We start from the raw sequence: 20488 nt of genomic DNA, 5'->3' as shown, positions 1-20488 counted from the left end.
TTGATGGGTTTTCTATTGATTGAGAAAGAGAAAGAGAGAAAAAGGAAAACCAGAAAAAGGTTGCGGGGGAACTAAAAATGTGACGTGTGTGTTATGCGTGCGTTTAGCGCGGCTCATGGATTATTGGTACACAATATAAGGTCAATAACAATTACACTTTTGTTGGTTATCAGTCCTTTCTTCATTGTTCAAAAGGCAACATATAATACATAAAATGTGCTTGATGTTTTTGAGAGATACAGCCTTTCAGATCATAAAGTCATAATTTTTCAATTTTTATAATACAATTTATACGAAAAAGCGCAAAGTCAACACAGCATCTCTTTCTGGAAATGGTGTATAAAATAAAAAAAGAGGGCATCCGTATAGTGTAGCCAATACCTTATAAATAATACATAACTGATAATTGTTAGAGACTTTGTATAAATAGTCTGGTATTTACTTCTTTTTCTTTTCTTCTTTAGACCAACAGTAAGACCAGCTATTCCCCAGTTAGCCCTAAGGTATGTTATGTTATTTACTTTTGTAAGAAACTGATATGTAGCGTTATGGATCATAAAATCGAAACAATACCGGTGCTAGCTGGGGGTAGTTTGGTTCTTACCAAACCTTGGTCTCAGGCACTCTCTTTCTTGTACGCTTCTCTTTTCTCTTCTTTCTCCGGGTTGGTCATCACCAGCCCTATTTAATGCACTTCGGGTAAGATATTAATAATCTCTTTATATGTTTACTCACTTTTCCTGCTTCTTTTTCTCTTATAAATTCTCTTCTTTATAATGTAAGTATTTAACATCAATGTAAATAACTGATTTACTAATCATTTCTTTATTCATTCTTTTGTTTCTGATGGGCTCTCTTTTATCATTATTTGTTGTCTGAAATTATCATTTTTTATCAACGTGTTCATAATTTCTGAATAAAGTGTAAGACAAAGTGTTTATATGAACTCGATCACCTACATCACGCTAAGCTTCTGCCTATCCTCTCCACTCGCCTCGGGCAAAGACTATTAGAATGGCTCCCCTCTTCTCCTTATTAGTGTATCTTACATTTGATCCCATTCACTTCTTCCAAAACATTTTTACCCTTGATCCCAAAAGGATTTTTAGTCACCACTATCCTTCCTTTATAAACTACCTCAGGCGGGAAAGATGTAATATTACAATCGTGCGCCCAATAGAGGTTTTAGTTATTTATAAACGCAAGATAAAGTGTGGAAAATGGTGTGCCTAAAATCACCCAATCTGAATCTCAAAACTTTTGTAACCCGTCTTATTTTAAAAGCCTGCAGCAGCATGACCTGACATCTTTTTTTCTTTTTTGTATAAAATGTCTTCCGTTGCTATTTTAGGTGGAGGTATTTCTGGATTATCTGCAGCCTACTATCTGGCTCGTACAGCCCCTGCAGCTACAAAGATCACATTGATTGAAGGAAAACAACGCGTGGGCGGATGGATAGAAAGTAGACGAGTGACTCCAGGCAACTATGACAATATGAGTCGACTACCACCACCGGAGTCTGCGACCGACAAGGATAGTATTTTGTTTGAGGCAGGCCCAAGGACCCTTCGTCCAGAAGGTATCAACGGTGCTATTTTATTAGACATGGCAAGTAGGAAAGAGATTACTGAATGTTGCATAAAAAGTCAATAACTGTAAAGAGAGAGTAGATTAGACATCTAGACTTACATGACGAAAATTTGGTGACTGTACCCAAGTCCCACCCTTCAGCCAAACACCGTTATATTTACTACAAAGACAGTATCAACACACTCCCTTCAGATATACGTTCCATGCTACTGAACAAACCACCTATCATGAGATCAGTCCTTCTCGCTGGTCTTCTTGAACCGTTCAAGTCCTCACGATTTGATAAACGTGGCATCCCTAAATATGGACAAGACGATGAGTCAATTTACTCTTTTATGAAAAGACGATTTAACGAGCATACAGCCATTCATCTCATGGGCGCAGTTATTCACGGTATCTATGCAGGAGACATTAAGTCTCTCTCTCTCAAGTCGACACTTCCCTTACTTTATGAGGCAGAACGGAATTATGGCAGTGTTGTGTTGGGTATGATGAAAGGTGCCTCCTATGCAACCAATACAATGCGGGAAAGAGGCATGGCCGCTCGGTCTAGAAAAGACGATCCCGAGTGGTTCGGACGGATGGAAAAGATGAGTGTCTTGGGCTTCAAGTCTGGCATGGACACCTTACCCAAGCGCATTTTGAATTGGCTATCGTCCCAAGAGAATGTGAGCATCATGACGAATGACCCTGTGGAATCTGTTCAATTTACCGACAAGGAGTGTAAAATAAAGACACAGAATGCAAAAGAAATTCATGTAGATCACATCATATCCACTGTTCCTTCTACAACACTCGATACGCTCATCCGACAGGATCTCCCTCACCTCTCTCATAACCCATCTGCAGATGTTGCCGTTATCAATCTAGCTTATTCGCCCGAGGATACGCATCTGGATTATGATGGCTTTGGCTTTCTCACTCCTCATCGTGACACCCCATTTACTGTACCCGTCCCGGGAACACTCGGTGTCGTCTTTGACTCAAATGCCTTCCCGATCGAGGCCGAACGAGCTATCAAGCTGACTGTCATGATAGGAGGCTCAGATTGGAAAGATGCCTTTGGTCATATCCCTATAGATCAATTGGACCCTGAAGATGCCTACAAGTATGCTCGTAAAGCAGTCAGCCAGTTCCTTCATATCAATGCAGAACCTCGGTACTCAATGGTCAATTTACAAAAGCAGTGTATACCGCAGTACCTAGTTGGACATGAGTCACGTATGCGATCACTTCATCATGCCCTCAAACAGAAATATAGTCATCTTTTGAGCGTGTCTGGTGCTAGTTATCTCGGCGTAAGCGTTCCAGACTGCATCAAGAATAGTCGCATGTTGGTTGAAGAACTTCTTATGTCTGGTGCTTTGGGATCAAGACAAAAAGTAGTGACTGGTCTTGGTAAAATAGACGAGCAACTGACAACCGAGGAAATGAAAGATCAAGTGAGATTAAGCAAAGGCAATACAAGTGTGATCATGAAGTCATAGTGTAAATAGCATTTACATTTTGTTTTGTATCATTTGACCAATAAACATCAAAGAGCAATTCCTGGATAACATCTACGCCTTTGAATAGAGCCGAGCTTTATAACTAATCCCTTTCACCTAGAAGAGAAGAAAACGCCTTCATTGAGAATGGTTTATAAGAAAGATACTATTGATGGTTAGTAATCCTGTATAAATGAAATACAAGCTTGTGTAGGTGAAAATAACGGACCTTATTTATTCTTCTGTCAAAGTTTACAGGTTTTTAAAACCAGACTGCCTGCAAAATTTTAGGTTAAAAACCTGCAGCTTTTCACACACAACAGAGACGCGCTCTCCTATTTTTTCTTCTTTTTATTTCTTTACTATGACCTCAATAAATAAAGAACAATTACAAGATCTCTTTGAAAAAGCTTTGAAAGGTTATTTTATCTTGGTTATTCTTGAACAGTTACTTACATAGCCCACAGCCAGAGAGTACTCATACTCTCCTTATTCCAAGTTTCGAGTAGGCGCTGCCTTATTATCTGACGATGGAACGGTATTTACAGGTAATAAAGATATAGCTATGTGCATTCTTATTCTAATGTTGAACTCCCTAGGCTGCAATGTTGAGAATGCTTCCTATGGTAATGTCGAGATCAGGGGGAGAGGCAATGTTTTTCCCCACACTATACTAAACAAATATTAGGTGCGGCGATTTGTGCAGAAAGAACAGCTTTTGTCAAAGCAGTGGTAAGTTGCAAGTGTATACAATAGAATCCAACATAACTCTCGCCCGTAGAGTGAAGGTCATCGTAAATTTACGGCCTTGGCTGTCTCAACCGATCAAGAAGAATTTGTTTCTCCTTGCGGCATTTGCAGGTAAAAGCAAGTAATACTTTAGTCCCTTTTAAACATATTAATATGAACAATAGACAATTTATATCTGAATTTGTTACGGCATCAACACCCGTTTATTTCTTAAATGCAAAGGGCGATCATCGAGAATACACCTTTGGACAGTTATTACCACTTGCATTTGGATTAGAACAAGGCGAAAGGTATCTTCAATAAATCTCTCTCTATTTCATCATGCCTGATGCTCCTGCTGTCACGAATCTCGTCAATAGATGAGTCAGAATGTTTCTTCTTTGTTCCATCGTGAGTCTTTGAAAGGCTGTATAAACAGATACACCTACCAACAACTGTTATTCATTTTAATTGTAAAAGTTCTGTTTACCTTTGTGATCCCTCACTTGACCAATTGTTTTTCCCGCCAATGCACCCTATTACCACAAAATGACTGTGTTATGAAAACATACAAAAAATAAAAAAAGCACACTTACAATAGCGGCTCCAGGTATATTGCCGAATATAAAGCCTAGGATGGCTCCTGCTCCTGCGCCAAGGATTCTCCAGTGATAGCTTGGATGCTCCACTATGACAAATAAGGTTAGAAAGATTGAATTCTCTTTAATTTTTTTTTACCTTCAGCCCTCAGCAACTCTTCAAAGACGTCACCGAATAAATGGTTTGCCTGAGATGGTGAAGAGCTAGGTCTGGCAGAAGAGAATGGAGTGAATCGGTCTTGATGAGATCTTGAGCGATCATAGGATTCTCGCCTGGATCGATCACCCAATGTATAATAAGCATCTGCTACAAGTTGAAATCGCCGTGTTGCTTCCTGTCGCTCTGAAGGAGTGGCACTGCTGCTCATTCTATCGGGATGGTTCAATAAGGCTTCCTTTTTATAAGCTATAATATGATTGCTATCAATAAAGATATTCAAATCATTACACCCATTACCTTCTCTTATTTCATCATGAGTTGCTGATGGTGATACACCAAGTATCTCATAATAGTCTGGAAGATTTGTCATTTTAAGAAAAAAAAGAGAAAACAGCCTAAATTCTCTCGGCTGCATGAAACTCTATGAGCTGTGACTGCATAATTATTTGAACAAGGGGCGCAAGAAAAAAAATGAGATGCTAAAGTTTTTTTTTTTTTTTTATTAGGGAAGGTTCAAGTATGATTAGAACAGGCATCAACGGTCTTTACCGCGTCACAAGGAAATACAGTACACTTGGGGAATTGCTTGCAGTAAGCAGAAAACCGTCTAATGTATCTAGTCAACAACGTATATCTCGCCCAGCCATTCCACTGCAGATTACCAAGCCGACCATAAGCACTCCTCCGCCTAAACCAGCACCCTTGAACCGACCCAAAAGAGACGAAGAGATTGATTCAAACTATATCACCTTTGTAGATGCAGAGGGACAGGTGCACAACCGACAGCGTCTAAGTCAGGTGTTGACAAGCTTTGATCGTTCACAATATTTCTTGGTCCAAGTCGACCCTTTAGCTAAACCTCCAGTGTGCAGATTGTTTGATAAGAAGGCTCTATTTGAAAAAGAAAAATCCAAAAAGAGAGGCAAACAGACATCACCGGAATCTGTTACAAAGGAAATCATGTTTGGTTGGAACGTCAGTCCGCATGATATGGATCATAAATTAAACAAGGCATGTCAATTCTTGGAAAAGGGGAATAAAGTGAAGATTGAAATAAATCATAAAAAGGGACAGAATAGAATTACCAAAGATGCCCAACAGGAAGTAATTCAATCTGTCATAGATGCGCTAAACAGTTATAAATTAGTAAAGAAACCCGTGTTGAATGGACACACGTGTATAATGCAATTTGAAAGAAAGTAAAACGTATTTATTATTCCCCATCTCATTCATTCTTGTACAAATAAAATGTCATAAATCAAACTGTCAATTATTTCAGTCTCTTTGTATTATTTATCAAGTGTTTATAGGGTAAATACGACATAGGGGGAACATAAATCATTCATTCCTGTATAAAATAAAACCTGTTTATTCGTTTTATAATATAGCATGTGCCGTTCTATTCTCTTCTTCTTCTTCGTTCCTAGGATCATGTCTTTCTCTCTCTTGGACAAAGAACTTTTCTAATTGAGTGGGATCAATAGGATATGTGTTTTGTGGTGCAGGAAACTTTCTTGATTTGACTTCTTCATGGTATTCTCTTAATGCATTCGTAATAATTTGATTCAAGTTACAGTATTGCTTTGTAAACCTTATAAAGGGCTTAATGATCCATAAAAAACTATATATGTATTACTTACTTTGGAACGAATCGATCAAATAAACCCAAGGCGTCGTTTTGAACCAAGACTTGACCAGAACAATTAACACCTGCTCCAATACCAATGGTTGGGATCTTTAATTGCTCTGTAATGTAGCCAGCAACTTCAGCCGGAATGGCTTCCAGAACAACAGAAAAGGCACCAGCTTCTTGAACGGCAAGAGCATCATCGAGCAACGCACGAGCTTGTTTGGCTGTCTTGCCTTGTACTCTAAAGCCTCCGAGAGCAGACTGACGCTGAGGTGTCAAACCGACATGGGCCATCACAGGTACGCCTACACGAGTGATCCGATGGATCGTTTCAGCCATCTCAACACCCCCTTCCAGCTTTACTGCCTAAAATATCAAATGAGTACATAGAAAAAGAGAGAAAGAGATTGATGCATTTACCTCTACATTGCCTTCCTTGATGAATCGAAGGGAAACCTTGACCGCGTCTTCAGGGCTGGCCTCATAACAACCATAAGGTAAATCGGCCACAAGGAAAGGCGCTTTGGCTCCTCTAGCAACAGCACGACAGTGATGAAGCATTTCCTAGAGACAGAATGAATAATAAATATAAAAATTAAATCATTGTGTATTTACCTCAACTGTCAAGGGATTTGTGGAATCATACCCCAGATTGACCATAGCAAGTGAGTCGCCAACAAGGCACACATCAATGCCAGATTGGTCTACCATTAAACCTGATGGATAATCTGCAGCAGTCATGACAGATATAGGTTCTCTTCTTTTGTACATGTTTTGGATAGTTTTAATAGACACCTTGGGTCTTCCTATAATTTGTTACACAATAAGTCAGGGTTAGGACATCAGTGCCTTAAAATTTTTTTTGAACCAGTATTTACTTTGCGCAGTAAGAGGACTAGCTTCCACTGGTCTACTCGAGTAATGTCTAGGTAAGATTACCCTTGTCTTTATTGAATTGTTAAAAGATTTGCTGCTTATTGAGCGTAGGAAAGACATTTAATTTACGATTATTAATAAGAATTATAACAAAAAGGAGAAGCTGACAGACAGTTATTTTATATTCGTTCGTTGTTTCTCCACTTTTTTTAACTTTCTTTCTATTTTAATCCCAGCTATCCAATGGTCGGGTTTTGAATGTATGTAGGCACTCCACTCTGCAATACACTTTTAAACTTAGGAGCAATAAAAAAAAGTTTATCGGTATTCAGTTAAAGCTTTATTATGGGGATATGTTACAATTCAATATCGTCTTGGGCAAACATTCCACCCAAAGTAATCTTTTCACCTGCATTAAAAGCAGGCATACCAAGATAAGGACAAGTTGAGCATCTGAAAGCATCACCCAGAGCACAGCTGCCACAACCTCCAGTCTTTTTGGGTGTGGGATCGACTTCGACAATCTCATCTTCAGTGGTATCCATTAAATCTAAAGTGACAACTCCTGGTTCTTGTCCCATTTCCTGTGCTAAACCACAAGTACAATTCTTGCATGCCTTTCTCTTTCCGTCTGTCATTTCACAATCAAATGGCTCTATAATAAGATTGAGTATATTATCGCAACGTTGTGTGTTTATAAAACCTTACTTGTTAAAGACTCAATGCTTGGCTTAACCAAGTCACTTTCATCCAGCAATGCATCTTCATCCTCAAGATCATCTGCTGCCACTGAAGCCCATACGGCCTTTTTATTGTTGTTCTTTTTGAAATTTAATGCCACCTTTTGTCCTACTTCATACGCAGGCTTCTTTGCCTCAATATGTGCCAGTCCAAATTTACCACTCAATCGACTCACGCCTTGTTCAATCTTTGTTGTTCCCCATAAACGGAAATAAGAAGCCAATGTTTCGTCAGAGACAGGTTCTAACTTGGTAACAGTAACATCGACAAAACCTGCTAATTTAAGCATAGATTCCAGATCTGAGGCCTTGCGTGTAATCGGACACACTGTATTGGCTAGATCAGTCAAGAGAACAACTTCCTGCATCACTAAACGCCCGCCGGCTGCCAAGGTAGATAAGTAGCGAGAAAGAATTGCAGGTGAATGGATCGAGACAGAAGGTGTGAATGTGTTGGAGTAAATGACGTTGAAGGAAGCATTGTTCAAGGGAGCTATATGTTGTATTAATAAAATATAGAAAGAGTTTTATTCATCTCAAATTACCTTCTGCTACTCTTTCGATTGCTTCAAAGGCAGCCTTTCCAGAAGCGCCTACTTGATCTTGAGCAGCTTTTTGTGTTGAGACAAATGAGGATTGATCTACTGTAGAAGGTGCAACGAATAAGACATTTTCACCAGTATTGAATGTCATTATGTTTAATGTAAGTTACTAAAAAAAAAAACAATAATAATAATAAAAAAAAAGAAAGAATAACAATAATAGACAGAATTTGATTTCTAAGCAAAAAAAGTGATGCCGACATATGATTTGTGCGTGTCATTTTGATTCAAATCTGATTGGATAAAAAGGGATTAAGAAAGATGCTTTTTATGTATGCATTTTGGTACCTACTACAATTGCCGTTGCCTTCACTCCGACTTCGGATGTGGTTATAGACTTTCTAGCCACACTTTATTCTTAGTAATATTATAAAATGCAGTTTTTTCTACAAGTAATGTCGCATAATTCAAAAATTTATAATACAAAATATACAAAATACGGCACCTTGGGACGACATTACTTTCTGGAAATAGTGTCAATAAATAAAATTCTTATTGTTCTTTTCACATCTTTCTAAGCCGCGCATCGGGGTACGAATGTCTAGAAGCACATATCATTGAGCCTATACAACAAATTTAATTGTGTTGTCCCAAGTTGAAGCTTGTTTATTATCGCCCCAACATCAGATTGCCGGGCAACTTCGATAGTCATATTTTTGTATCTTCTAGATTCGGCTTCAGACATGTATGGAAAGGTGCTCCCATTTGATCCTAAATGTCCACCGATATTGGCGTCACAAGAATATACTTCACAAGAGGTTATGAGCAGCGCAAAGTGTCTTCCTTGAAGAATTGATCCAACAAACAAATCTGGAATAAATGCAAGGATGCTTTTTTTTGGAATTCAAAGCTTCCTCCAAATCTTTCTTCAGCTCTACATATGGTCCAATTATGCTATGTACTTTGGAATAACGACCATTTTGAACTAGAAAACACTACATGCACCAGAAAATACATCAGAAGTTAGACTAATTCTATGGACACTACCTCTACACATCACCTATGATGCTTTCCAACAAAACTTTTCACCAACTTTATGTTGTCAGTTTGATAAACAAATAGCCAAGATCAACCACGTGTAACTATGAAACTTCATAAAAAATACTCCATTGCCCTACATGTAATGCCCAGAAGAAGCGACCGTAGTATTGACCTATTTTCTTGTGCATTTTCTGGTGCATGCAGTGTTGACCTTTTTCATTGACTAGAAAAATGTTGCAAGAAGAAATCTATTTCCCAGACTCTCACTTTGACTTTCGATTGAATGAAAAGGGCAACCCCTATTTTGGACGTTTATTTGTTACAAGAACCAAACCATTTAGATGGGACAAGCAGCCGACAGTTCTATGCCATGGACTCTTGAGATAAATAATTATGACAGTATTAATGTGGCTCGTATCTATTGACTAATATGGGATTACTGACGTGTCAAAATGACCAATGCCTACGAGAAAAAAGGTCTCTACAAACGGGGCCCGTTGAAAGCTATGGAACCGTGGTCTGGCTGCAGCCCTTAATTTTCGCAAGATCTTGTTTGGTCTCAGAGAGAAAGAGGAACGCCTCAAGCTGCTCTGCCACTAAATAAAGCGGATACAACTAAAAAAAAAGGAAGGATCACCCTAGCAGTTCGAGTAACAACACCAAACACCCTAAAATATCCGCCTAAGTTATCCCTCTGGCCATTTAATACAGGTAATTTGCTTTTATAAATCCAAAACACCTAATAGTAATGAAAGAAACTGGCAGTTTCCTTTACGACATTTATTTTTTTTCAAAACGGACAACATTTACCAGCTACATTGTATGCATTTTAAAAGTAACAAAGAAGTTTAATCAACAATACGAAGCTCTTGTTTACGATCTGCAGCATATTCATCCTTGTATTTATCATATATGCGCTGAAGTTCATCAATATATAACTTTTGAACGGCCAATAATTGTTCTTGTGTTGGCTCAGTTTGTCCTTCTTCCAATGGAGGAACAGGAATAGGTTTACCCACTAAATATTAGGTAAGCAAAATGAAGGAGGTCATATATAGAGACACTTACCAACTGTAGCAACTTGGTGTCTAAAAGGTACAATACCAACATCATCTATATACATATATGCACACATACATTAGCATATTGCCCTTATTGCACAAGTATCACTTACAGTTAAAGACACCTCTTGCATGAATCAGAGGCATGGTCCAACCGACAATAGCCTGAAACTTCTTTTGGAAAGCAAATAGTTTACTACCCTTTTCATTGTGTACCTGCTCATACAAGTCATTTTCACCAAATGAAAACACAGGAACCAAGGGAGCGCCATGTTTGATTGCAATGCGAATGAAACCAAGCCGCTTCTTTAGCACAAGGTCATTTACGCCTGGACGAGCATTCAATGACTCTGCTGCACCACCGACAACAATGATAATGGATCGACCAGGTTCAGAAGATAGAATGTTCTCGCAGGATCGGCGAGATACGGCAGCCATGCCGAGTGACATGATAAGGTCACGATAAAAGGGAATACGGAAGTTTTGGGTGAGTGTGAGGAGAGAAGGTTTAATACCTGGGAATAATTTGGAAAATCCGGTAGCTTCTGTAGCAAAATTTGAAAATGCACCCATTGAGATAATGCCGTGTGGGTGATATCCAAGTACGTAATTTTTTGAAGGATCCAAGTCTGCTTCCTAAAAGAAAGAATGATAAGAATAAGTGTTTATGCAAAATAATCAACCTTTTACCTTGATTAGTTTGACAGGGAAGTAATCTGCAAAATACTTCCAAAGCCTCCAATAACGCGCACTTTCAAATCGTCTTCCGCCATGTTCAGGAGCTTTATCAAAATATATAAATGTAACGTAGGCAATGATGACCGGCCAAAGGACAACATGGGTCAATAAATAGATAAAGAGAAGCCAAGAGCCAAAGAAAAGCATAATCCAAGCACAAACAGCTGCTGTTTGAAGTCGCCTTTCAAGCGGGATGCCTCTTAAAGGCGCCCATCGGATATGATGATGTTTTGTTGAATCTGTATCGCTCATGATAAGTTAAAAAAAATAAAAATAAAAATATGAAAAAAAAAGGAAAGGAAGGCTGAAACGAGTCTCAGTTTTATATAACATTTGTACTACGCGCTAATAGTCAAAATCACATGCTACACGTGTCGACTAGTAATAGTAATAATAATACGTTCTATTCATATGTCCTTCTCTTCTTTTTATTATTATAAAGACATACACACATATACTATATAAATATGTACTTTATTTATAACACCATGGTTACGATTATGTGCCTATTACTAAGGTGATACAAATTTCGAAATTGCTCTTTCTTGCTATCATCTATTCACTCGATTAAGCATTGACCATAAGGTAACTATGCAAGTTAATTTTGTTACACAGCATATGCCAAATGTGGCCACTTTGGCGAGAAGTATAAAAAATCGTCGTATGTTGAGAATAAAAGGATTTGCATTTCAGAAATAAAATAGAAATAACTCTTAAACATATTTTCAGCTGCTACTTTTTTTCTGCTTTTATTCGTTTTGATCTTGTTTCTATAGACACTGAGCGATGTAACTGTAGCAATCAATCTAGATCTAAAGGACAAGCATGTTCCATTGGCCAGATGTTTATTTTGATAGTCGTACATAAAGACATTAATCAACAAGTTACACTTTAGCTGGTTATCAATCTTTCTCTCTATTGCTTCCAACTTGACAGCATATAATAATACATAAAGTGATCTTCATCTTTTTGGGAGAAGAGAAGAGACTCCTGTAATGTGATCAACACTTTATAAATTTGCTCACTTTTCCTGCTCCTCTTTTAGTGTAAGTATTTATACACCAATGTACTAATCGTTTTTATATCTCATTTTTTTATCATCATTCGACATCTCATTGTCTGAAATTTTATGATCTAGCAGTGCGTGTATGATTTCTGAAAAAAATGCGTAAAAATTGCTAAAGTATGATCCATTGCCTCTTCTTTTACTTGCATATATGAAACAAAATGAGAGAAAAAACACAACAAGTCAATTTGACAATAAAAAAGCAAGCGTCAAAAGAGGCTCATAAAGGTAATGATTCCGATTTATTGACTATCATAAGTAAATGTCTTCGAGCAGCAGGGCGTGCCAGAGAAAACTTTGGTTTTTATGAAAATATGGGACTACATCTACTGTTAATAATTGAAAAGAGGAAAAATATTGAATCTTGCGCATGACTGCAGACTTGATTGCTCAAATAGATTAAAGGAGACATTGAAAAATAGCTGGGAAATCGAGTACTCACACAAGAGATAAATTGAAAGCTGAATGAACAAAGGATGTATTTGACAAGATTCTTTAGCAAGATTGTCGCATTTACAATGACATTCAACAGCACGAGAAGTCAATATATGAATCATTTCTCGTTACAGTATATTTGTGTCAAAAACTAAAAAGCAAGAAAAGACCCCAGCATATCAGTAGAATGGCAATCAAATTCCAGAAAGTCAGCAGCAATGGATGACAACAGCCCGTCTACAGAAGACCATTACAAACAAGTGTGTGTCTCTTAAGAGAGAAGGTCGTAGCATTCAAAAATCTCAAGAGACTTTTATAGATTGCAGCGTAAATATGGATGAAGAACTAGCTTTTTCTGAAACAGACAATGGGCTTTGTCACAATGGCCAGCACTGACGGGCTCATTTAGAACTACATAACAGATACCAGGCATTAAGTGAAGGCAAAGGTAGTACCGTCAAACCTCTCATACCTATTATTTCATCAAACATTCCCATGCTTTGAAACCAGCTTCAGTCAATTCAACACTGAATTTACCAACATAAGCTTTTCATTTTTAAATATAAAAGAATGATTGGGAAGTGACATGCCACTATTGGAGATAAAAAGACAAACACTAACAGTGGAGTGATATCGGCGTCTCCTTGTCAAAGATGACACAACTAAAGATTTTAATGCAGAATAACATTATTATTAATAAACATAGTCTTTCTTTCCGATCTCGAGTTTGGGGTCTTTTTTATCACGTTATTCATATTTCCTAGACAAGATTTGAAAGACTCAACTTTAAGCACTTCATATTGTGCCAACTCTACGACAGCCTTTCAGGACTGCTAAATTCTTTTGTTCCCCTTTTGTCTTTATCAAGCCACTGTCATTTTGCAGTCACACCAGAGCTACTTGACTATTTTTATTTTTCACATTTTTTTGCAGCTCCCTTTTAAAAATAAACATGGCAGTAGAAGAAAAGAAGCGTAAACACAAGGACAAGTCAGAAAAGAAGAGCAAAAAGAAACACAAGGCGGATAAAGAGACAAGAATAGAAACCCCTAGTGCTACAATTTCAGCCGTGTCAACTAATGCCCCTGCTTCATCATTCTCGGAGGTACATGCAAGACTATATATTCATTTAGCTCCCATGTGGGCAGGCAAGACTATGGAAGGAGTCAATGAACAACTTAACGCTTTTTTGATGAAGTAAATATCATGTTTATATATTGAACAAAATTAACACTTTACTAGATATGTTCCAGAAGTAGATGGTATTGTCCTTGCACACTCAGACGTCAAATTTGTATCTGATAAAGGAAAGATTATGTATGATTCACCCTTCTCTCATTTTTTCATCTCTGTCAAATTTCTTATTTGGAAGCCTAAAAAGGGATCAAAACTTGGTAAGTGTGTGTATGTTTATTATATCACTTTGACTAACGCATAATAAAAGTTGGACGCATCAACTTACAATCAGAGGATCACATTGGTTTATTAATTTATGGCACATTCAATGCATCAATTCCAAAATCACGTATACCTTCTTCTATGTATGAATGGAAAGTTAGTGAGGAGGATGACGCACCTGTACAAGAGGAAAGCTCAATAGATGAAGATGAAGATGGTAAAGAAAGTACACCAGAAGAACGAAAAAGAACTCAGTACGGTGAATGGGTAAATAAGCAGACAGGAGCGAGTGTTGGTGGAGATGATGGAACCGTTGAGTTTACAGTCATAGAGTAAGTTATATACACGTTTCAAACTATTTGTATATTTATTTGTTTCTTTTTTTAGTATTATTGAAGCAAATGATATCTTGACCGTTACTGGATCGCTTTAGACTGTACATTTCTTTTTTTCATACATTAATCTATACACATACAACATAAAAATACAAAAGATCAATGCAACAATATTGTAGTTTGAGGATAAGCAACTAATGCTTTTATACATAAAGATCCCCTTATAGGAGCTTATTTACATTAAAAAAACATTTTTAATTCATACAATGCAACTACTTATTGCGTCTACTGCTATAAGACGACTTTCTTTAAATAATACATTCATTACTGTGTTGCATACAATATATATGTATATATATACTGATAAACACTTCTTAGATATGGAGTAAAGAGAACTTACGATTGTTCCTTTGTTTGCACATGAAACATTCCGGTTGTTATGAGTAACACCAAGTATAATAAACAAAAGGACACCCTTTTTAATTTCTACATTCAGTGCTTTTCTTTCTGTTATTTGAGCAAATTTGCGCCATGGTAGCTGAATCAAACGCGAAACAAAACTTTACTAGAGCATCCGAAGATGCCGTAAACCAACAAATTCAAATCTATCGTATGGCTCAACAAACATACCTGGCGGCATCTGCATACTTTGACCATTGTGATATTGCTTTGCCTGTAAGATAAAATAAAAAGAAGTGAACACATATTAACCAACATGTAGGGTCTTGTCAAATACTTTCACGAAAGAGCTGAGTATGAGGGAAGGTTAGCACAGCATTTAATTGACTATCAAGCAACACGTGGAGGTGTGGTCATTATCAATGCTATTCCTCAACCTTTAGTAAGCATATCATGTGATAACAATAAAAGATGGCATAAACAGTTGATCTCTTTATTTTTATAGACTGACTGGAATTCGGCCTTTAGTGCAATAGAAACAACGTTAGCTTTGGAGAAGGATGTCAATAGCTCCTTGTTAAAATTGGCACAGGTCGCAGCCAACAATCAAGATAAACACCTGCTTCATACACTCAAGTAATGTTTATGCCATTTATAATGCTACGATCACTAAACAATAGTTTACACAGAAATGGTCACCTTAATATTAAGGTCAAAACTATCTATAATGTCGTCAGAGGAGTTATACAGTTACAAAGAGTTGGTGGAGAGGGACTCGGCCTATATCTTTTAGATCAAGACCTGTATGAACACAAACAATTTCAATAGAGAACGTGTACTTTATTCTAGGTTATTATAATCTTGCTATCTCACAAGTGAATACATGTTTGTAAGAAGGGGTTAGAAAGATAGTTCTACGTACGTGTAATATTAACAGAGTGAAATAAAAGGAAGAACATTAGAGCTTATTGAAAAAAAAAAAAGGGTCATATAAAGCAGGGCTCGCTTGACTCTTGTTTTTTAATGTTTAATCTTAAAGTACTATATTAGTTGGTTTGACCATAGTTCTTTCAGAGTAACAGGATATATTACTGATCAAGGGTAGCCTTTATTTTAAGTTAAGTATTTCAATATTGTTTAATTTGCAAAAATTGAGATCAATGGAGCTTTAGTAATAGCTGCGGTGTCGACCAAGTGTGATATTACTATGACAATGAATACAATCGAATTCAACACAAGTATCATCACCATACCAAGATAAAGGTTTTAATTCCGCTTCCTAAAGTTAAGAAAGGTATGAATATTTGAGCGTCGTAATTGTTTTGTTTAAATCGTACTTACAGGCAGAAAGCAAGTGGCCATCTTCTGTTACTGGAAGAGTGTCCATATCCATGTGGGTCTATGCATGCTTAGTTCAGCTATATTGCTTAATGCTAGATTCCATTTTAACGTTGTGGGCCCATTGGTTTTACTATGTACATATGCAAAGGAGGAAGATGGCTTGCTAATGCGATTGCCAAGACCATGTGCCAACAAGAATTTCTTTACTTTGAAGAATTACTGAATATGCTGATTTGAAATGAACGAGACGCAAACAATAATTTCCAAGTGTATAAAATAAAAAGTAACGTAATATATATATATATCATGTTGTAGAATAAGTTATTAGTGCGATAGCATTCTGTCTACAGACTCTTTTGCAGAAAGTGTCTTTACAATAGAAAAAACAAGAAAAATTATAACGGCGTAGTGGGCAACTAAACTGATATGCACAGAAGCTACATTTCTGCAAAAGCTTCAAACAGCAGTTTCTCCATCAGTTCTTAACCAGTGCTCATGCTTTAAAAAATCACAAACATCGTCAAACCAATATCTATCTCTTTATAACGACTAAAACCGCACTTTAACGGCGGAGTGCATAAAAGTCACGTGACTTAAATCACGTGATTTTATTTAATCAAATGATCTTCAAGCTCCGACAAAAACCGGAAAATCAGTTTGTCCGAGTGGTTAAGGAGTTAGACTTGAAATCTAATGGGCTCCGCCCGCACAGGTTCGAACCCTGTAGCTGATGACATGTTTTGCCTCAATTTCCAATTGTGGCTGCCTTTTTTGCTGTCCCTTTGCCGTTTTTTGTTGTGAAGTTGCTGAACTGTTTTTGCTTGCTTATCATAAAGGAATGACTGTTTATTAATCTTGTTGTATTTTGCCAGTAGCGTTTTAGTTGGTTTTTGTTAGGTTAAATAGAGACTTTTGCTCCGTATTTCACGAATGTCAAAGATCGATGAAATATCAACAAATTTGTTCTACAAACTACAAACAAGCCCATTTGTAGAATGACTGGCCTTTTTCCTCAATAGAGTTAATTTTGACGTTTGCTGTATAATAATTTCACATTAGTGTTTTAAAGAAATTTCAAATGAGAGCTTAACGAAAGAAAAGAAAAATTTTCTTTAAAAGAAAAAAAGCTCAAACACCCACGCCGTGACTTGTTTTCATTACTCTTCTTTGCAGGGAAATCCACATGCAAAAAACTGCAATTTTATCTGTCAACCTTAAATGGAGCTACTCTCATATTTATAAAAGCTCAAATGTAGAGCATTGCTATGCTTAAAGTAAGAAAATAAAAGTACAAGCTAATTGAAGAGTTGCATGTTTACATGGGAAAAAAAAGTTATTGAAAACAAGATCAGCTGATAACCATTGCAATGAAGAAATGCTTTGTCTGGTACAACGACAAACCTGTATGAATTCTAGAAAAGCTAGCTTATGTAGCTCTTAAGACGTCCTATAATTACATATAAGCGTGCTACCAAACGTTTTCTAATGAATAGAATTGCAATAAATAGCCTGGGTACAGCTTAGAGTATCTGATGCTTCAACTGCAACAGGAGCCTCAAAGAGAACAATTAAATGCATTGTTGAGCACCAATTAAAACTAAAAGTTTCAAGAGACATATGATCGAGCTGAATAATGGCGCGAAACTGATAAACAATGACGCCTTTTAACTTTATTTTTGCCTATTAATTAGTCTGTTGAGATGATCAAGATTCTTTTTCCTTTCTTTCTAGCAAGTATGACAATAACAAAGATCCCAGTCTTGGATTTATCAAAATACAACCAAGAAAACCCAAATGATGAGAACTCAAAAGAGTTCTTGAGAGAATTATTCCAAGCAATGACAGAAATTGGCTTCTTTTACGTGAAGAATCACAATGTTCCCATAGAGCTACAACAAAAGTCATTTGAAGTTATCAAATCCTTTTTTAAATTGCCTCTTGAGGAAAAGCTAGAAATTGAATTGAAGAACTCTCCTCATTTCAGAGGTTACTCTCGCCTATGTAAATATAAGCTACCCGTTTTTAAACCATACTTCTTATGCTCTCGATTATAGATGCCGAAACAACAGATTATAAGCAGGATAATAGGGAGCAAGTGGATGTAGCAAAAGAATGGCCGCCTCAGCCGATTGAAGGAAATCCAGCTTATGTGCAACTCAGAGGACCAAATCAATGGCCAAAGCAGATTCCTGAATTTAAACAAGTGATTACTCAGCTTATGGACAACATGACGCGTGTGGGTTTAAAGATTTTGAAAGCAATGTCTCAAGTACTGCAAATTGATCAGGACAAATTTATGGGTTTGTTTGGTAGCGAAGACACGGCAGGAGTGCGTATGAAGTTACTGCGCTATCCAGCTTTAAATGATCCTGTTGATCGACCACTGGATCATGGGTTAGGCGTAGGGCCACATAAAGATGCAGGTTTCTTGGCGTTATTACTTCAAGATGAAATTGGTGGACTTCAAGTACAAACTCAGGATGGCGAATGGATTGATGCAGACCCTATACCAAACACATTTGTAGTCAATATTGGAGAAATATTTGAGCGCTTGACAAAAAAGACGTTTGTAGCAACCACGCATCGAGTCTTGAACAAGGAGTCGGCTGCATACACTGATAGATACTCTATTCCTCTGTTTTTAGCTCCTGCATTAGAAACGAGAATCCCCCAAATCGATATTCCTGTTGCAAACAAAAAAGTTGTCTACTCTGATGTAAAAGAGGAGCAGTTACTGCAAAACGAAGTGTATGGCTTAAATGAACTACTTTCTTATATACGAAGCCATAAAAAAGCCGCTGAAAGATGGTATTACTTAGACGAAACAACAAATGAATGGCATCGACGAAATGTACCTCTTCCTGTTTAATAGAAATAAATTAAATTTTTGACATAGAATGGATTATATGTTGATTTGTTGCAGAACAAATGGAGTACATCATCTCTAAATGAGGAACGGATAGACCTTTTTCCTTTGCTCTTTTTAAAGGTGTGCCAAGAATAACTGCAATTTCCATTGGGCTGCCTCGTTCTTTATCCAGTTGCCTAATAATGCGTATGAGTATTTGATGCATTTAACTTTTTTTTATCTTACATGGAAGGTTTATAATTTTTGGCAGTCGCTTTGGTTGCAGAAATCATTTCTTTCATTTGTTGCTCTTTATCAAAACTGTAACCTTCAGCATTAGCTGCTGAAATGACCTCGTCCATAAGCGACTTTACTGCACTCATGGCTTCTTTACTCTCAAGCACTTCACTTGTATTCATACCGGTGATGGTACAAACAGGAGAAAAAGAGGCATTCCTATCATATGAACGTGTTATGTATATATTTCTAATGATTGATTCAACGACGTTTTACCAAAACAGTTTTTGCCAGCGGTACTGTTCTATGTCATCAACAACACGAACATCGACTCCTCCTTTCTTTAATAACTCGATAAAGTTGGCTCGTTGTGTATCCGAGTTTGATTTTGCCTTTGAATAGTTTCCGACAATCAAATTTTCGCTTCCAAGCATCTTGATCTTTCCTGGTTCATGCTGGGAAGTGCCAATATAAGCGACGACAGAGATAAGAGGATTATCTGGGAACCTTTCAACTATGGGCTCTTCTACACCAAGTCCATTCTGAATCAATACAATAGCTGTATTTTTATCTTTAATGGCAGGAGCAATGATATCTGCCACATTATAAACCTCTGGTAGCGCCTTCAAGGTGACAAGGACATAATCAAAGGGTTTTGATGTTACACACTCGGAAACGTTTCGAACAACTGACAATGAACATATTAGTGGATGCTTGATCATAAACACAATAAACATACCATCATGAGGACGAAATACATCTTTTCCAAACTTGAAAGATTCTATGTCAAAACCGTTGTCTTTAACCGCTTGATAGTTTGAACGACACACGGCCGTGATCTCTGAAGATTGACCAAGTCGCCATGAGTAGATTGCACCGACTGCACCTGTGCCAACTATTATAATATTTGATATAAATACATTGAATCAAGCGTCTGTCTGTTATAAACCTGTCAATATACGAGGAGCTGCAGACATACTATAGAATCGCTTGACTGTTTGAGAAAAATGAAAGCTTGCGAAAATGCGGGAAGCGGGATTTGTATTTATGCCTTTATACCTTGGGCTGTGTAGCGAATGAGTAATCCTATTCTCAAGGGCATAAGCAAAACCCGATATATCGGATTTATTGAACTGCTTGAATCCACGGCAAGCAAACATTAATTTACAGGAAAGAAAAAGAAAAGAAGAGGAAGGAGGAGTTTATGTTCAGTTTTCAGTTGTGATTCTCAAGGTC

The 20488-nt window shown here is 37.2% G+C and overlaps 11 protein-coding genes and 1 non-coding gene across 12 annotated transcripts; 7 read left to right on the top strand and 5 right to left on the bottom strand.

Moving 5' to 3' along the window:
- The first annotated feature begins 1331 nt into the window (after window positions 1-1331).
- On the top strand, window positions 1332-3415 carry RHIMIDRAFT_64632 (Protoporphyrinogen oxidase). Its single transcript, XM_023615511.1, has 2 exons — window positions 1332-1608; window positions 1671-3415. The coding sequence occupies exons 1-2, from the start codon at window positions 1495-1497 to the stop codon at window positions 3075-3077; spliced, it is 1521 nt and encodes a 506-aa protein (XP_023470369.1). The 5' UTR covers window positions 1332-1494; the 3' UTR covers window positions 3078-3415.
- A 26-nt stretch (window positions 3416-3441) lies between these two features.
- Window positions 3442-4130, top strand: RHIMIDRAFT_247152 (cytidine deaminase; the record flags this gene model as incomplete). The annotated part of the gene is made up of 5 exons (XM_023610385.1): window positions 3442-3496; window positions 3545-3703; window positions 3766-3809; window positions 3859-3938; window positions 3992-4130. The coding sequence occupies 5 exons, from the start codon at window positions 3442-3444 to the stop codon at window positions 4128-4130; spliced, it is 477 nt and encodes a 158-aa protein (XP_023470368.1).
- Window positions 3916-4950, bottom strand: RHIMIDRAFT_266615 (DnaJ-domain-containing protein). Its single transcript, XM_023611924.1, has 5 exons — window positions 4863-4950; window positions 4545-4811; window positions 4403-4494; window positions 4297-4342; window positions 3916-4251 (listed from the first exon to the last, which is right to left on the bottom strand). Exons 1-5 carry the CDS (start codon window positions 4933-4935, stop codon window positions 4139-4141), a joined length of 591 nt encoding a protein of 196 aa, XP_023470367.1. The 5' UTR covers window positions 4936-4950; the 3' UTR covers window positions 3916-4138.
- Window positions 4951-5070: 120 nt separating this feature from the next.
- Window positions 5071-5834, top strand: RHIMIDRAFT_266613 (uncharacterized protein). The gene has a single exon (XM_023611923.1). The coding sequence runs from the start codon at window positions 5085-5087 to the stop codon at window positions 5766-5768; it is 684 nt and encodes a 227-aa protein (XP_023470366.1). The 5' UTR covers window positions 5071-5084; the 3' UTR covers window positions 5769-5834.
- A 32-nt stretch (window positions 5835-5866) lies between these two features.
- Window positions 5867-7239, bottom strand: RHIMIDRAFT_266611 (ketopantoate hydroxymethyltransferase). The gene is made up of 5 exons (XM_023611922.1): window positions 7074-7239; window positions 6811-7001; window positions 6616-6759; window positions 6206-6561; window positions 5867-6156 (listed from the first exon to the last, which is right to left on the bottom strand). Exons 2-5 carry the CDS (start codon window positions 6964-6966, stop codon window positions 5943-5945), a joined length of 870 nt encoding a protein of 289 aa, XP_023470365.1. The 5' UTR covers window positions 6967-7001; window positions 7074-7239; the 3' UTR covers window positions 5867-5942.
- A 78-nt stretch (window positions 7240-7317) lies between these two features.
- Window positions 7318-8552, bottom strand: RHIMIDRAFT_289413 (DUF689-domain-containing protein). The gene is made up of 3 exons (XM_023613643.1): window positions 8357-8552; window positions 7780-8304; window positions 7318-7726 (listed from the first exon to the last, which is right to left on the bottom strand). The coding sequence occupies exons 1-3, from the start codon at window positions 8502-8504 to the stop codon at window positions 7428-7430; spliced, it is 972 nt and encodes a 323-aa protein (XP_023470364.1). The 5' UTR covers window positions 8505-8552; the 3' UTR covers window positions 7318-7427.
- Window positions 8553-10242: 1690 nt separating this feature from the next.
- Window positions 10243-11445, bottom strand: RHIMIDRAFT_196982 (diacylglycerol acyltransferase type 2B; the record flags this gene model as incomplete). The annotated part of the gene is made up of 4 exons (XM_023606161.1): window positions 10243-10412; window positions 10463-10507; window positions 10569-11091; window positions 11146-11445. The coding sequence occupies 4 exons, from the start codon at window positions 11443-11445 to the stop codon at window positions 10243-10245; spliced, it is 1038 nt and encodes a 345-aa protein (XP_023470363.1).
- A 2186-nt stretch (window positions 11446-13631) lies between these two features.
- RHIMIDRAFT_211822 (uncharacterized protein) lies at window positions 13632-14697 on the top strand. The gene is made up of 4 exons (XM_023607207.1): window positions 13632-13891; window positions 13937-14088; window positions 14139-14424; window positions 14480-14697. The coding sequence occupies exons 1-4, from the start codon at window positions 13647-13649 to the stop codon at window positions 14523-14525; spliced, it is 729 nt and encodes a 242-aa protein (XP_023470362.1). The 5' UTR covers window positions 13632-13646; the 3' UTR covers window positions 14526-14697.
- A 237-nt stretch (window positions 14698-14934) lies between these two features.
- Window positions 14935-15828, top strand: RHIMIDRAFT_266607 (ferritin). Its single transcript, XM_023611921.1, has 4 exons — window positions 14935-15102; window positions 15149-15268; window positions 15332-15462; window positions 15516-15828. Exons 1-4 carry the CDS (start codon window positions 14959-14961, stop codon window positions 15652-15654), a joined length of 534 nt encoding a protein of 177 aa, XP_023470361.1. The 5' UTR covers window positions 14935-14958; the 3' UTR covers window positions 15655-15828.
- A 990-nt stretch (window positions 15829-16818) lies between these two features.
- RHIMIDRAFT_t9 lies at window positions 16819-16900 on the top strand. Its single transcript has one exon. It is a non-coding gene; the product is annotated as a tRNA-Ser (tRNA).
- Window positions 16901-17903: 1003 nt separating this feature from the next.
- Window positions 17904-19036, top strand: RHIMIDRAFT_247144 (Clavaminate synthase-like protein; the record flags this gene model as incomplete). Its single annotated transcript, XM_023610384.1, has 2 exons — window positions 17904-18168; window positions 18222-19036. 2 exons carry the CDS (start codon window positions 17904-17906, stop codon window positions 19034-19036), a joined length of 1080 nt encoding a protein of 359 aa, XP_023470360.1.
- A 221-nt stretch (window positions 19037-19257) lies between these two features.
- Window positions 19258-20412, bottom strand: RHIMIDRAFT_234248 (ApbA-domain-containing protein; the record flags this gene model as incomplete). Its single annotated transcript, XM_023608125.1, has 4 exons — window positions 19258-19471; window positions 19529-19940; window positions 19992-20147; window positions 20202-20412. 4 exons carry the CDS (start codon window positions 20410-20412, stop codon window positions 19258-19260), a joined length of 993 nt encoding a protein of 330 aa, XP_023470359.1.
- Window positions 20413-20488: the final 76 nt, after the last annotated feature.

This window comes from Rhizopus microsporus (assembly GCF_002708625.1).
Source record: "Rhizopus microsporus ATCC 52813 unplaced genomic scaffold scaffold_2, whole genome shotgun sequence".
NCBI lineage: Eukaryota > Fungi > Mucoromycota > Mucoromycetes > Mucorales > Rhizopodaceae > Rhizopus > Rhizopus microsporus.
Note: the sequence above shows the minus strand (reverse complement) of the source record. Positions and strands in the feature narration are given on the sequence as shown.